General features: G+C 47.2%; 1 protein-coding gene across 6 annotated transcripts in view; it reads right to left on the reverse strand.

The window, feature by feature from the left end:
- Positions 1-16623, reverse strand: part of LOC137377218 (cadherin-related family member 5-like) — a 251555-nt gene that overhangs the window by 38925 nt on the left and 196007 nt on the right. For 3 of the 6 annotated variants that reach the window (XM_068046750.1, XM_068046752.1, XM_068046749.1), the window contains 3 exons: positions 15662-15781; positions 14756-14932; positions 5207-5665 (listed from right to left, as the gene is read on the reverse strand). In XM_068046750.1, coding sequence (XP_067902851.1) covers positions 5207-5665; positions 14756-14932; positions 15662-15781 — 756 coding nt within the window. The remainder of the gene's footprint in view (positions 1-5206; positions 5666-14755; positions 14933-15661; positions 15782-16623) is intronic. The other 3 variants (XM_068046751.1, XM_068046753.1, XM_068046754.1) reach the window with 3 other exon arrangements.

Genomic DNA, 16623 nt, shown 5'->3' on the forward strand with positions numbered 1-16623 from the left:
TGACCCCTTTTAGCCCTCCTGACTCCTTGCTTAAGTTCCTTCCTACTTTCTTTATATTCCTGAAGGGATTCACCTGTTCCCAGCTTTCCAGCCCTTACAAATGTTTCCTTTATCTTTTTGACTAGGCTCACAATATCCCGTGTTATCCAAGCTTCCCGAAACTTGTCAAACTTATCCTTCTTCCTCACAGGAACATGCTGGTCCTGGATTCTAATCAACTGACGTTTGAAAGACTCCCACATGTCAGATGTTGATTTACCCTCAAACAGCCGCCCCCAATCTAAATTCTTCAGTTCCTGCCTAATATTGTTATCATTAGCCTTCCCCCAATTTAGCACCTTCACCCGAGGACTACTCTTATCCTTATCCACAAGTACCTTAAAACTTATGGAATTATGGTCACTGTTCCCGAAATGCTCCCCTACTGAAACTTCGACCACCTGGCCGGGCTCATTCCCCAATACCAGGTCCAGTATGGCCCCATCCCTAGTTGGACTATCTAGATATTGTTTCCAGAAGCCCTCCTGGATGCTCCTTACAAATTCTGCCCCATCCAAGCCCCTAGCACTAAGTGAGTCCCAGTCAATATAGGGGAAGTTAAAATCACCCACCACTACAACCCTGTTACCTTTACATCTTTCCAAAATCTGTCTACATATCTGCTCCTCTACCTCCCGCTGGCTGTTGGGAGGCCTGTAGTAAACCCACAACATCGTGACTGCACCCTTCCTATTCCTGAACTCCACCCATATTGCCTCACTGCACGACCCCTCCGAGGTGTCCTCCCACAGTACAGCTGTGATATTCTCCTTAACCAGTAAAGAAACTCCCCCACCCCTTTTATATCCCCCTCTATCCCGCCTGAAGCTTCTAAATCCCGGAATATTTTGCTGCCAATCCTGTCCTTCCCTCAACCAAGTCTCTGTATTATCAACAACATCATAGTTCCAAGTACTAATCCAAGCTCTAAGTTCATCTGCCTTACCTGTTATACTTCTCGCATTGAAACAAATGCACTTCAGACCACCAGTCCCGCTGTGCTCCACAACATCTCCCTGCCTGCTCTTCCTCTGCGGGCGGCACAGTGGCGCAGTGGTTAGCACCGCAGCCTCACAGCTCCAGGGACCCGGGTTCGATTCCGGGTACTGCCTGTGTGGAGTTTGCAAGTTCTCCCTGTGTCTGCGTGGGTTTTCTCCGGGTGCTCCGGTTTCCTCCCACAAGCCAAAAGACTTGCAGGTTGATAGGTAAATTGGCCATTATAAATTGTTACTAGTATTGGTAGGTGGTAGGGAAATATAGGGACAGGTGGGGATGTTTGGTAGGAATATGGGATTAGTGTAGGATTAGTATAAATGGGTGGTTGATGTTCGGCACAGACTCGGTGGGCTGAAGGGCCTGTTTCAGTGCTGTATCTCTAAAAAAAAATTAGTCTTACTGGCCTCATTTACTAGTTCCCCCTCATTTATTTCACTTGCTGTCCTACTGCTCTGGTTCCCACCCCCCTGCCACACTAGTTTAAACCCTCCTGAGTGATGCTAGCAAACCTTGCAGCCAGGATATTTGTGCCCCTCCAGTTTAGATGCAACCCGTCCTTCTTGTACAGGTCCCATCTGTCCCTGAAGAGATCCCAATTGTCCAGATATCTGAAACCCTCCCTTCTGCACCAGCTGTTCAGCCACGTGTTTAGCTGCACTGTCTTCCTATTTCTAGCCTCACTGCCACGTGGCACAGGGAGTAATCCAGAGATTACAACCCTAGAGGTCCTGTCTTTTAACTTTCTACCTAACTCCCTAAACTCCCCCTGCAGGACCTCATCACTCTTCCTGCCTATGTCGTTGGTACCGATGTGTACCACAACCTCTGGCTGTTCACCCTCCCCCTTCAGAATGCCCCCTGTCCGTTCAGAGACATCCTTGACCCTGGCACCAGGGAGGCAACAGACCATCCTGGAGTCTCTTTCACGTCCACAGAAGCGCTTATCTGTGCCCCTGACTATAGAGTCCCCTATAACTATTGCTCTTCTGCACTTTGTCCCTCCCTGAACAACAGTGCCAGCCATGGTGCCACTGCTCTGGCTGCTGCTGTTTTCCCCTGATAGGCCATCCCCTCAACAGTATCCAAAACAGTATACTTGTTTGAGAGGGGGATAGCCACAGGGGATTCCTGCACTGACTGCCTGCCCCTTCTAGCGGTCACCCATCTATCTGCCTGCACCTTGGATGTAACCACTTCTCTAAAACTCCTGTCTATGACGCTCTCTGCCACCTGCATGCTCCTAAGTGCATCCAGTTGCTGCTCCAACCGATCCATGCGGTCTGTGAGGAGCTGCAACTGGGTACACTTCCTGCAGATGTCGTCGTCCGGAACGCTGGAAGCGTCGGTTAGGATTATATTCGCTGGAGTTCGGAAGAGTGAGGGGGATCTCATAGAAACCTATAAAATTCTAACAGGACTTGACAGGTTAGATGCAGGAAGGATGTTCCCGATGGTGGGGGAGTCCAGAACCAGGGGTTATCATCTAAGGATATGGGGGAAACCTTTCAGGACTGAGATGAGGAGAAATTTCTTCACCCAGAGAGTGGTGAGCCTGTGGAATTCACTCCCACAGAAAGCAGTTGAGGCCAAAACATTGTATGTTTTCAAGAAGGAGTTAGATCTTGCTCTTGGGGCGAAAGGGATCAAAGGATATGGGGAGAAAGCGGGAACAGGTTACTGAGTTGGATGATCAGCCATGGTCATAATGAATGGCGGAGCAGGCTCGAAGGGCCGAATGGCCTACTCCTGCTCCTAGTTTCTATGTTTCTATGTCAGTGACCCTTCATCGGAACTGGCAAATGTTCGAAATGTAATAGGGTTTAAGCAAATAAATCAGGTGTGGGGCAAGAGATAACAAAAGGCAAGGTGTTCATCGGACAGAGGGTCACAGAGAGTAACTGACCAGAAGGTCATGGAGCAAAGGAAAATGGCATGTTAATGGTGTGCTGAAAGACAAAGCGTTAGTGCAGAGAGGGTGTTAATTGACAGAAAAATGAACATGAAAAAAGTGGTAAAAAAATGAATGATGAAACAAACTAAAATAAAATAAACAAATAAAAAATAAAAAATAAAAAAGGGGGCCCCACCATGCTCTGAAATTATTGAATTCAATATTCAGTCCAGCAGGCTGTAGGATGCCTAATCGGTAAATGAGATGCTGTTCCTTGAGCTTGCGTTGATGTTCACTGGAACACTGCAGCAATCCCAGGACAGAGATGTGAGCATGAGAGCAGGGGGGAGTGTTGAAATGGCAAACAACCAGAAGCTCAGAGTCATGCTTTTGGACTGAGCAGAGGTGCCCCGCAAAGCGGTCACCCAGTCTGCATTTGGTTTCCCCAATGTAGAGGAGACCACACTGTGAGCAGTGAATACAGTATACTAAATTGAAAGGAGTACAAGTAAATCGCTGCTTCACCTGAAAGGAGTGTTTGGAACCTTGGATAGTGAGGAGAGAGGAGGTCAGAGGGCAGGAATTACACCTCCTGAGGGCCAACTGAGCTACCTGGCTCCCGTACACACAATGCCTGGCCTAGAACTATGTCACTGTTCCTTCACTGTCGCTGGGTCAAAATCCTGGAACTCCCTTCCTAACAGCACTGTGGGTGTACCTACCCCACATGGACTGCAGCAGTTCAAGAAGGCAGCTCACCACCACCTTCTCAAGGGCAATTAGGGATGGGCAATAAATGCTGACCTGGCCAGCGATGCCCACATCTCATGAATGAATAAAAAAGCATAACCTCCCTGCCTTTGTACTCAACATCTCAATTGATGAATCTCAATTAAAATTTGCAACTGATCGAACATCAATTGCTGTTTGCAGAAGAGAATTCTAAACTTCTATCACCCTTTGTGTGTGGAACTGTTTCCTAATTTCACTCCTGAAAGGTCTGACTCTAATTTTTATATGATGCCCCCTAGTCCTAGACTCCCCAAACAGTGGAAATAGGGTAGATAGAGAGAACCAATCTGTCATCTTCATATCTTAAAAACTTTGATCAAATTATCCATTAACCTTTTAAATTCCAGGGAATACAACCCTAGTTTGTGTAATCTCTCTTTGTATTTTAACCCTTGGAGCCCGGGTATCATTTTGGTAAACCTACACTGCACTCTGTCCAAGGCCAATATATCCTTCCTAAGGTGTGGTGCCCAGAACTTCTCCCAGTAACTCCAGGTGTAGTCTAACCAGGGCTTTGTATAGCTGAAGCATGAAAAGAAGGCCATAAGATTGAAATCATTTGATGTTAGACACTGCATGGACTCAACAGCCAGGCAATCACCGTCAGCAATTTCCCCAGACATACTGAATGTGTTTGTGCCTCTCTGTCCATCCACTATTTCAGTGGCGCCACTAATCAATTGAAAGGAATGGTTAACCCTGCATTAAAGAACACTGGTGGTGAAATTCCATTCCGCAGGAGTGCAATGCGGGTGATAGTAAACTGGCTGACACTTAGACACCCGTCTCCCCTTGTACAATGGGTGGTCGATCCCTTTCCCCATGTCCTGTACCCTGCCGATGTCAGCAACAATTACTCCTGGTCTAACATTTTTTTTTGGGGGGGTTGAAAGTGAACACCCAGCATGTTTTTACAGGGGCTGAGAGAGTCAAAGTCATAATGGCATGGAGGCCATTCAGCCCATTGAGTCTAAGCTGGCTATCTGTACAGCAATCCCATAGCCCTGCAGGTTTATTTTCTTCAAGTGCCCATCCAATTTCCCTTTGAAATCATTAATTGTCTCTGCTTCCACCCCCTCATGGGCAGTGAGTTCCAGGTCATTACCACCTGCTGTGTAAAAAAGTTCTTCCTCATATTCCTCCTGCATCTCTTGCCCAAAACCTTCAATCTGTGTCCCCTAGTCCTTGTCCCATCAGTTAATGGGAACAGTTTTTCTTTGTCTAACTTATCTAAACCTGTCATAATCTTGAACACTTCTATTAAATGTCCCCTCAATCTCCTTTGCTCCAGGGAGAACAAACCCAGCTTCTTCAATCTAACATTGTAACTAAAATCCCTCATCTCCTCTGCACGAGAGAGCTGAAAGGCAGGAAATAGTAAGATTAGAGAGTAAACAGGAATTAAAGTCAATGCAAAGGTTTTTCAGGGTATCAGTAAGTGATGATGATGGTCTGGGAGTCGACACAGTGTGAGACCAGCTGGCTTACTTGTTGTTGGTCCAGTTTCAGATCCATCGGGTGGTTTTCGGGATGGAGTTACTGAGCCTGGAGGCCCAGGGTTAGCTGTAGTTATTGATCCAGGAAGGTGAGGTTTGGTGGTGGTAGGCCCAGGTCCGGGGGGTTTTGCTGTTGTGGATCCAGGGGGTCCAGGAGTGGCCTTTGATGGAGTCAATGCCCCAGTGGTGGTTGGCCCAGTCCCAGGTCCAGGGGGTTTTGCTGCTGTGGATCCAGGGGGTCCAGGAGGGGCCTTTGATGGAGTCGATGCCCCAGTGGTGGTTGGCCCAGTCCCAGGTCCGGGGGGTTTTGCTGCTGTGGATCCAGGGGGTCCAGGAGGGGCCTTTGATGGAGTCGATGCCCCAGTGGTGGTTGGCCCAGTCCCGGGAGGTTTAGTCGGTGGTTTTGGTGGTCCAGTTCCATGGGTTGTTGGTGTTTTCACAGTTGCTGGTGCTGGGTTAAAAACGAACTCATTTTAACAGCCAGGAAAGCAAAGACACATCGAATCTCACAGAAGGAGGCCATTCAGCCCATAGTGCCTGTGCCAGCTCTTTGAAAGGGCTATCCAATTAGTTTCCCCTCCCAGCTCTTTCCCCATGGCTCTGCAAATTTCTCCTTATCCAGTTCTCCTTTAAAAGTTAATATTGAATCTGCTTCCACTTTCAGGCAGTGCATTCCAGATCACAACAACTCACTGTGTAAAAACATTTCTCATCTCCCCCTCTGGTTCTTTTGCCAATTATCTGAAATCTGTGTCCCTCTGGTTACCGACCCTCCCGCACTGGAAACAGTTTCTCCTTATTTACTTCAGGAAGCTGGTTGCATCAGGCCACAGTGGGGCCTGATGAGCCTTGGACCTGCTAACCGTCAAATCCTGAATGAGGAAAATCGCAGGCTGTTCTTACAGAGTTTGATTGGCAGCTTGGACAGTCCCGTGTGAGATCAGTGCATTAGTAACACATCAATCATTCACTTCAGGCTGAGAGATCAGCTTTAATTCTCAGACCCCAGACTACTTCCCTTACTACCTGGGCAGCCATTCGCATATTTTTTCCAAAATAATAGGTGACACAGATGGGAGGAATAGGAGTTGAAAAAGAGGTTGAGCAGTGTGACTGGAACCCAGACCTCTTCCCTGTCACCAGTGTTAATTTCAGCGGTTCAAGAAGGCAGTTCACCACCGCCTTCTCAAGGACAATTAGGGATGGGTAATAAATGCTGGCCAAGACAGTGACACCCACATCCCATGAACGAATAAAAAAACTCAATTAAAACCTTGCAGCATATTTATTATTATCCAAATGTCTTTTCTAACCATGTCTCTTTAAAATTGTAAGTCAATTCTTCCTGAAAATATTTAGGATTTTTGCTACACACAAGATACCCCAGTTATTTCAACTCCTCTCAGTTAATATAAAACGAGGATAAAACTCTTACAGCTAAAACACTTGGCAGCTCATCAGATGGTTTACATCAGGGTCAATGTCTAAGTGACATTGCTGCTTTTATTTCACACAAGTTGCTCAAAGTTTTATGAGCAGCCAACAAAGCAACATTTCAAACAAACAAATCAATGGAAGTTTTGTTTACAAAGCTGAACTGATTAGCATCCAATCTGTGTTCAAAATACACCCAGTGCTTGGGATGCCCAATAATTCCAGCGAGGAGAAAGAGCAAAGCTTCGCTGGCTATTAATAAAAATTCAGATTTCCAGTCGAACCAGCTGAGCACTTGCAGAAACGCAGGGCTGTAATAAGTGAGGATGAACTGCTCTGCCCACCATGATCTGGGCACTGGTGTAGACAGAAATACTACAGTCCTTCCATAGAAAAACCTGACAAGTTCCAGAGACGAGATGACATTGGCAAGTATATAGGGATTACTGGTTAGATTTTAAAAATTGCTGTCATGTGTGAGTGTCACTGACAATGCAGCATTTATTGCCCAACCCTAATTACCCTTGAGAAGGTGGTGGTGAGCTGCCTTCTTGAACCGCTGCAGTCCATGTGGGGTAGGCACACCCACAGTGCTGTTAGGAGGGAGTTCCAGGAGTTTGACCCAGCGACAGTGAAGGAACGGCGATATAGTTCCAAGTCAGGATGGTGTGTGGAGGGGAACTTGCATGGGTTTCCCAATGACATTGTTGCTCTCACACTATTGTGCGGTCAGTCATGGCTCAGTAGGTGTCACTTTGCCTCTGATTCAGAAGATCATAGGTTCAAATCTCACACCAGACACTTGAGCACATGATCCAGCTGATAGTCCCAGTGTAATACTGAGGGAGTGCTGCAGTGTTGGAGGTTCAGTACTGGGGGAGTGCTGCAATGTTGGAGGGTCAGTACTGAGGGAGTGCTGCAGTGTCAGAGGGTCAGTACTGAGGGAGTGCTGCAGTGTCGGAGGGCCAGTACTGCGGGAGTGCTGCAGTGTCGGAGGGTCAGTACTGAGGACTACAACACAGCAAAGTATGATTAAAAGATTAACAAGGAGGGAAAAATTAGAGTACAAGAGAAAACTAGCTAGAAATATAAAGACAGATAGTAAGCGTTTCTATAGATATTTAAGAAAGAGAAGTTAACAAAGTGAGTGTTGGTCCTATAAAAAGCGAACCTGGGGAATTAATAATGGAAAATAAAGAGGTGGGAGATGAATTGAACAGATATTTTGCATCAGTCTTCACCATAAAGATACAAGTATCATCCCAGAAATAGTTGTAAGACAGGAAATGGAAGGTAAGGAGGAACTCAAGAAAATTACAATCACCAGGGAAGCGGTACTGAACAAATTGTTGGAGCTGCGGGCTGACAAATCTCGGGTCCTGATGGACTTCATCCGAGGGTGTTAAAAGAAGTGGCTAGTGAGATAGTTAATGCGTTGGTTTTTATTTTCCAAAATTCCCTAGATTTGGGGAAGGCTCCTTGAGATTGGAAAATAGCGAATGTAACTCCCTTATTCAAAAAGGGAGGGAGACAGAAAGCAGGAAACTACAGGCCAGTTAGCTTTACATCTGTCTTAGGAAAAATGTTAGAAGCTATTATTAAAGACGTATAGCAGGGCATTTAGAAAATTGCAAGGTAATCAGGCAGAGTCAACATATTTTTGTAAAAGGGAAATCATGTTGAACTAATTTATTGGAGTTCTTTGAGGGAGTTACATGCGTTGTGGATAAAGGGGAACTGGTGGATGTATTGAACTTAGATTTCCAGAAGGCATATGACAAGGTGCCACATCAAAGGTTATTGCAGAAAATAAAAGCTCATGGTGTAGGGGTTAACATATTGGCATGGACAGAAGATTGGTTAGTTATCAGGAAACAGAGAGTAGGCATAAATGGGTAATCTGGTTGACAAGATGGAATGAGTGGTGTGTCACAGGGATCAGTGCTGGGGCCTCAACTTTTTACAATTTATATAAATGACTTGGATGAAGGGACCGAAGGTATGGTTGCTAAATTTGCTGATGACACAAAGATCGGTCGGGAAGTAACTTGTGAAGAGGACATAAGGAGGTGACAAAGAGATATAGATAGGTTAAGTGAGTGGGCAAAGACCTGGCAAATGGAGTGTAATCTGGGAAAGTGTGAAATTGTCCACTTTGGCAGGCAGAATAAAAAAGAAACATATTATCTAAATGGTGAGAGATTGCAGAGCTGAGAGATGCAGAGGGATCTGAGTGTCCTGCTGCATGCAGGTTCAGTAAGTAATTTTTTAAAATTCATTCATGGGATGTGGGTGTCACTGGCCAGGCCAGCGTTTATTGCCCATCCCTAATTGCCCTTGAGAAGGTGGTGGTGAGCTGCCTTCTTGAACCGCTGCAGTCCATGTGGGGTAGGTACACCCACAGTGCTGTTAGGAAGGGAGTTCCAGGATTTTGACCCAGCAACAGTGAAGGAACGGTGATATAGTTCCAAGTCAGGATGGTGTGTGACTTGGAGGGGAGCTTGCAGGTTGTGGTGTTCCCATACATCTGCTGCCCTTGTCCTTCTAGGCGTTAGAGGTCATGGGTTTGGAAAGTGCTGTCGAAGGAGCCTTGGTGCGTTGCTGCAGTGCATCTTGTAGATGGTACACACTGCTGCCACTGTGCGCCAATAGTGGAGGGAGTGAATGTTTGCAGATGGTGTGTCAATCAACCGGGCTTCTTTGTCCTGGATGGTGTTGAGCTTCTTGAGTGTTGTTGGAGCTGCACCCATACATCACACTCCTGACTTGTGCCTTGTAGATGGTGGACAGGCTTTGGGGAGTCAGGAGGTGAGTTACTCGCCACAGGATTCCTAGCCTCTGACCTGCTCTTGGAGCCACAGTATTTTTATGGCTATTCCAGTTCAGTTTCTGGTCAATGGTAGCCCCTAGGATGTTGATAGTGAGGGATTCAGTGATGGTAAGGCCATTGAATGTCAAGGGGAGATTGTTAGATACTCTCTTGTTGGAGATGGTCATTGCCTGGCACTTGTGTGGCACGAATGTTACTTGCCACTTATCAGCCCAAGCCTGGATATTGTCTAAGTCTTGCTACATTTCTAAACGGACTACTTCAGTATCTGAGGAGTCACGAATGGTGCTGAACATTGTGCAATCATCAGCGAACATCCCCACTTCTGACATTATGATTGAAGGAAGGTCATTGATGAAGCAGCTGAAAATGGTTGGGCCTGAGGAACTCCTGCAGTGATGTCCTGGAGCTCAGATGATTGACCTCCAACAACCACAACCATCTTCCTTTGCACTAGGTATGACTCTAACCAGTGGAGGGTTTTCCCCCCTGATTCCCATTGACCTCAGTTTTGCTAGAGCTCCTTGATGCCATGCTCAGTCAAATGCTGCCTTGATGTCAAGGGCAGTCACTCTCACCTCACCTCTTGAGTTCAGCTCTTTTGTCCATGTTTGAACCAAGGCTGTAATGAGGTCAGGAGCTGAGTGGCCCTGGCGGAACCCAAACTGAGCGTCACTGAGCAGGTTATTGCTAAGCAAGTGCCGCTTGATAGCACTGTCGATGACACCTTCCATCACTTTACTGATGATTGAGTGTAGATTGATGGGGCGGTAATTGGCCAGGTTGAATTTGTCCTGCTTTTTCTGTACAGGACATACCTGGGCAATTTTCCACATTGAAGGGCAAATGCCAGTGTTGTAGCTGTACTGGAACAGCTTGGCTAGGGGCACAGCAAGTTCTGGAGCACAGGTCTTCAGTACTATTGCCGGAATATTGTCTTGGCCCATAACCTTTGCAGTGACTAGTACCTTCAGTCGTTTCTTGATATCACGCGGAGTGAATCAAATTGGCTGAAGTCTTTCATCTGTGATGCTGGGGACTTCAGGAGGAGGCCGAGATAGATCATCAACTCGACACTTCTGGCTGAAGTTTGTTGCAAATGCTTCAGCCTTATCTTTCGCACTGATGTGCTGGGCTCCCCCATCATTGAGGATGGGGATATTTGTGGAGCCACCTCCTCCAGTTATTTGTTTAATTGTCCACCACCTTTCACGGCTGGATGTGGCAGGACTGCAGAGCTTAGATCTGATCCGTTGGTTATGAGATCGCTTAGCTCTGTCTATCACATGCTGCTTACGCAGTTTGGCACGCAGATAGTCCTGTGTTGGAGCTTCACCAGGTTGACACCTCATTTTGAGGTACGCCTGGTGCTGCTCCTGGCATGCCCTCCTGCACTCTTCATTGAACCAGGGTTGGTCTCCCAACTTGATGGTAATGGTAGAGTGGGGGATATGCTGATCCATGAGGTTACAGATTGTGGTTGAGTACAATTCTGCTGCTGATGGTCCACAGCGCCTCATGGATGCCCAGTTTTGCCTTGCTAGATCTGTTCGAAATCTCATAGTCATAGAGTCATCGAGAGATACAGCACTGAAACAGGCCCTTCCGCCCACCATCAACCACCCATTTATATTAATCCTACATCAATCCCATATTCCCTACCACATCCCCACCTTCCCTCAATTCTCCTACCACCTACCTATACTAGGTGCAATTTGAATTGGCCAATTTACCTATCACCCTGCAAGTCTGTGGCTGTGGGAGGAAACCGGAGCACCTGGCGGAAACCCACATGGTCACAGGGAGAACTTGCAAACTCCGCACGGGCAATCTATCCCATTTAGCACGGTGGTAGTGCCACAGAACACGATGGACGGCATCCTCAATGTGAAGGCGGGGCTTCGTCTCCACAAGGACTGTGCGGTGGTCACTCCTGCCAATACTGTCATGGACAGATGCATCTGCGGCAGGCAGATTGGTGAGGACGAGGTCAAGTATGTTTTTCCCTCTTGTTGGTTCCCTCACCACCTGCCACATACCCAGTCTAGCAGCTCTGTCCTTTAGGACTCGGCCAGTTTGGTCAGTAGTGTTGCCACCGAGCCACTCTTGGTGATGGACATTGAAGTCCCCCACCCAGCATATTCTGTGCCCTTGCCACCCTCAGTGCTTCCTCCAAGTCGTCTTCAACATGGTGGAGTACTGACTCATCAGCTGAGGGAGGGCGGTAGGTGGTAATCAACAGGCGGTTTCCTTGTCAATGTTTGAACTGATGTCATGAGACTTCACGGGGTCCAGAGTCGATGTTGAGGACTCCCAGGGCAACTCCCTCCCTACTGTATACCACTGTGCCACCACCTCTGGTGGGGCAGGACATACCCGGGGATGGTGATGACAGTGTCTGGGAGATTGTCTGTAAGGTATGATTCCGTGAGTATGTCTATGTCAGGCTGTTGCTTGACTAGTCTGTGGGACAGCTCTTCCAACTTTGGCACAAGCCCCCAGATGTTAGTAAGGAGGACTTTGCAGGGTTGACAGGGCTGGGTTTGCCATTGTCGTTTCCAGTGCCTAGGTCGATGCCGGGTGGTCCGTCCGGTTTCATTCTAATAGCTAATAGAATGTTATTATTTATCACGAGGGGAATTAAATACAAAAGTAGAGATAATGCAGACCACATCTGGAGTACTGTGTACAATACTGGTCTCCTTATTTAAGGAAGGATGTAAATACTTTGGAAGCAGTTCAGAGAAGGTTTACTAGACTAATACCTCGAATGGGTGGGTTGTCTTATGAGGAAAGATTGGACAGGCTAGGCTTGTATCCGCTTGAGTTTAGAAGAGTAAGAGACGACTTGATTGAAACATATAAGATGATGAGGGGTCTTGACAGGGTGGATGTGGAAAGGATGTTTCCCCTTGTGGGAGAATCTAGAACTAGGGATCACTGTTTAAAAATAAGGGCTCGCCCATTTAAGACAGAGATGAGGAGAAATCTTTTCTCTCAGAGGGTCGTGAGTCTTTGGAACTCTCTTCCTCAAAAGGCGGTGGAAGCAGAGTCTGAATATATTTCAGGCAGAGATAGATAGATTCTTGATAAGCAAGGGGGTGAAAGGTTATCAGGGGTAAGCGGGAATGTGGAGTAATCAGTTCAGCCATGAACTTTATGAATGGCGGAGCAGGCTCGAGGGATCAAGTGGCCTACTCCTGCTCCTAATTCGTATGTTTGTATGTTAACCTGAGGCCTGATCTGGCCTCTCAGGTGGGTGTAAAATGCTGTGTGAAGTGCTGAGGTTGAGAAAGGTACAATAAAAATGGGAATGTTACGTCACCAACAGATTGAACTGTGAAAACGTGTTTCCCATGGACCTCAGCAATGGGACCAAAGGTTTGATATGATCATGAGTTACCAGGTTAGATAACTGTCACGTAAAAATACTCAATAGGAGAGTCAGTGCAGACACAATGGGCTGAACTGCCTCTTCCTGTGCTGTAACAATTCTGTGATTCATGGCGCAAAGTCTATCATATGGGTGTTAATAATGTATCTGTAATTTAATCAACAGTCTCATCATCAAGGGTGTGCCTGGCAGATACTGGTATCTGTAAATATAATGAAGCAAATGTCAGCAGAGGCTGACTGCACACTGTAAGCACGGTGTGAGGGATCAGCACACTGGAAGATTTCTACTGTCAGGCTGTTTACTGTATCGGAATTAGTTACTCAGCATAAACATTACAGCACTGAAGGAGGCCATTCAGCCCATTCTGCCAGTGTTAGCTCTTCAACTGGAACTGTGGGACTAGACTTTGGGAGTGGGGAGTGGAGAATGCTGGTATTGTCGTGTGTATTAGCACAGGAGGTGGGCGATGCTAGCAAGGAGCAAGGTTAAGATTGTTGTCTGTCCCGAACTGCCCTCAGAAGGGGATGATGGGGACAGACTCGAGATAACTAGCACAAAGCTGGCTTAAGCATTCATCACCCCACCTGGCCAGGCCACAACAAGCTTCACCATGCTCACGGTCCACTGTCAAATCCAGCTGCTCCAGAAACATCCTGAGGTTCAAAACTAACCCCAGGCTGTATCCTTTCACAATCAGCTACCTCCCGAAACTCTCCTCACACTCCCTGGCCCCTCTACACCCACCTCAAACACCATGCACAAAGAGCTCTGGGATTTCTTCACTTCCTTGGAGATCCACCCCCAGTCTCCCACCCACTATATCCTGAAACCCTGTCACTGAATAGAGCCAGAAAAGAATGTATCATTAGAGGAGGCCATTCAGCCCATCATGTGCATGTCAGCACATTGCTGGAGCAATCTCAAACTAATGCCACTGCCCCACTCTCTCCTCATAGCCTTGTATTAATCCCAAACTAATCCCACTGCCCCGCTCTCTCCCCATAGCCCTGTATCAATTCCAAACTAATCCCACTGCCCCGCTCTCTCCCCATAGCCCTGTAGCAATCCCAAACTAATCCCACTGCCCCACTCTCTCCCCATAGCCCTGTATTAATCCCAAACTAATCCCACCGCCCCATTCTCTCCCCATATCCCTGTACTAATCCCTAACTAATCCCACTGCACCACTCTCTCCCCACAGCCCTGTATCAATCCCCAAACTAATCCCACTGCCCCGCTCTCCCCATAGCCCTGTAGCAATCCCAAACTAATCCCACTGCCCCACTCTCTCCCCATAGCCCTGTATTAATCCCAAACTAATCCCACCGCCCCATTCTCTCCCCATATCCCTGTACTAATCCCTAACTAATCCCACTGCCCCACTCTCTCCCCACAGCCCTGTATCAATCCCCAAACTAATCCCACTGCCCCGCTCTCCCCATAGCCCTGTATCAATCCCCAAACTAATCCCACTGCCCCACTCTCTCCCCATAGCCCTGTATCAATCCCCAAACTAATCCCACTGCCCCGCTCTCCCCATAGCCCTGTATCAATCCCCAAACTAATCCCACTGCCCCACTCTCTCCCCATAGCCCCGTATTAATCCCAAACTAATCCCACTGTCTCACTCTCTCCCTATATCCCTGTATCGATCCCAAACTATCCCACTGCTCTGCTCTCTCTCCCTGTCCTTTACCGTTCTCTACTTCAAATATTTATTCAATTTTCCCTTAACAGATGCAGTGGTCTCTGCCTTAACCACTCGCTGTGGCAAAGCTTTTCACTCTCTAATCAAGGTGAGGTTTGGTGGTTTGTTTCCTTGTGACTATTGGAGCATTTAGTTGGGTGGATCATTGTCGTACTAGGCTTCATCACCCTACCTGGAGTAGGCCCAGTCCCAGGTCCGGGGGGTTTTGCTGCTGTGGATCCAGGGGGTCCAGGAGGGGGCTTTGATGGAGTCGATGCCCCAGTGGTGGTTGGTCCAGTCCCGGGAGGTTTAGGTGGTGGTTTTGATGGTCCAGTTCCATGGGTTGTTGGTGTTTTCACAGTTGTTGGTGCTGGGTTAAAAGTTAGCTCATTTTAACAGCCAGGAAAGCAAAAGTAATTGAAATAAGGATAAGTAATCAAAGCATTCAATAATCAATTACTGTATATCCATTTAAAGGGTGGATTTCCACTCAGGATTCTGCTAATGACCCTTCTTTGTTTCAAAGCAAGTGTTTGATATGATACAACAACCCAAAGCAGATGTCAATGTTACACTCAACCAAAGATTTAAAATTACACAAAATCTTCAAGTAACTCACTGCTCAAACAACATGAACAACTTGTATTTATATCATCTGTTTCTCATAGTAAAACATCCCAAGATGCTTCACAGGAGCATTATCAAACAAAAATTGACACCAAGCCACTTCAGGAGATAATAGGACAGGAAAGATTGGTCAAAGAATCATAGAAAGTTTATCGCACAGAAAGAGGCCACTTGGTGGGTTTTAAGAATCATTTTACAAAAGGAGAGAGAGGCAGAGAGGTCAAGGGAGGGAATTCCAGAGCTTCGGGCCGAGGCAACTGAAGGCACGGCCACCAATGGAGGAGCGACTGAAATGGTGGATGTTCAAGAGGCCAGAATTGGAGGAGCTCAGAGATCTCAGAGGGTGGTTGGGCTGGATGAAGTTACAGAGACAGTGAAATCACTGGCAACTGGTGTTCCAATATTTTTCACAGTGAGGGCACTGTGCCTTTGTCTGATGCCCAGGTAAGTGGCTGGTGCTGCTTTGTAGTACCTGTTGGCGGGGCCTTCGATGAAGTCGATGCCCCAGTGGTGGTTGGCCCAGTCCCTGCAGGTTTAGTCGGTGGTTTTGTTGGTCCAGTTCCTTGGGTGATTGTTGTCACAGTGGTTGGCGCTGGATTAAAAATTAGTTAATTATTCCAGTTAAAATATGGATAATTATAAACAAGTTATAATGGACGCTGGTCTTGAAATACTTCAGGGGGTTTGTCTGTCTCTCACTGTAAATCTGACAGGAAGGAACACCCACAGGGACAGTGAAGAATTGTTTTATTGGATCTCAGCCACTTCCAGGAGTTTCTGAACTGCCTTTAAAGAGGCCGAGCTTCTATTCCCCACTACAGGGCACATGTTGAGCAGGTGAGGGAACTTCCTAATCTGAGGGTTCTTTGTCCCGGTCACGAAAAGGGGACCCAGTTAACATTGGTGATATGGCCAGTAAGGTGGCACAAATCAGACTACACAAGGGCACATGCAAGCCCCAGTGATGAGGCTCAGGCCTAGTTTAGGCCTCCGCTGCCCCAAGAACATTTTGTGGGCCGATCAGAGCCTGGGAATGCTGAGCAATAATCCCACCACACACCCCCTCCGCTCACCCTCCACCACACCCCCGAACAATGGCTGGATGGTCATTCGAGATTCCACAGGCATTGACTGGTACTCCTGCCCATTGCCCAATGAAAGAAGATGCTCTCCTGTTGACCCCTCTTGTCGACCCTGCGAGCACTGGCCAGGGATTGGGGGTCAATACTGGAGGGCACCGTCAGGTACAGTCATTTTGGGGCTCATGGAGACTGTGAGTAGTCATACTGAGGGCTGAATTTATGAGTTTATGTTCCTGTCGGGGAGCTTTACCCAGCTGAATCACCTATCGCAAATCCATGCTTGGGCTGCCTCTGATGTTCCAATTGTACAGCCTCATTCTGCTCATGCACTTGCCCCTTTTTAATGTACTTT

Source organism: Heterodontus francisci, chromosome 14, assembly GCF_036365525.1.
Source record: "Heterodontus francisci isolate sHetFra1 chromosome 14, sHetFra1.hap1, whole genome shotgun sequence".
Lineage (NCBI taxonomy): Eukaryota > Metazoa > Chordata > Chondrichthyes > Heterodontiformes > Heterodontidae > Heterodontus > Heterodontus francisci.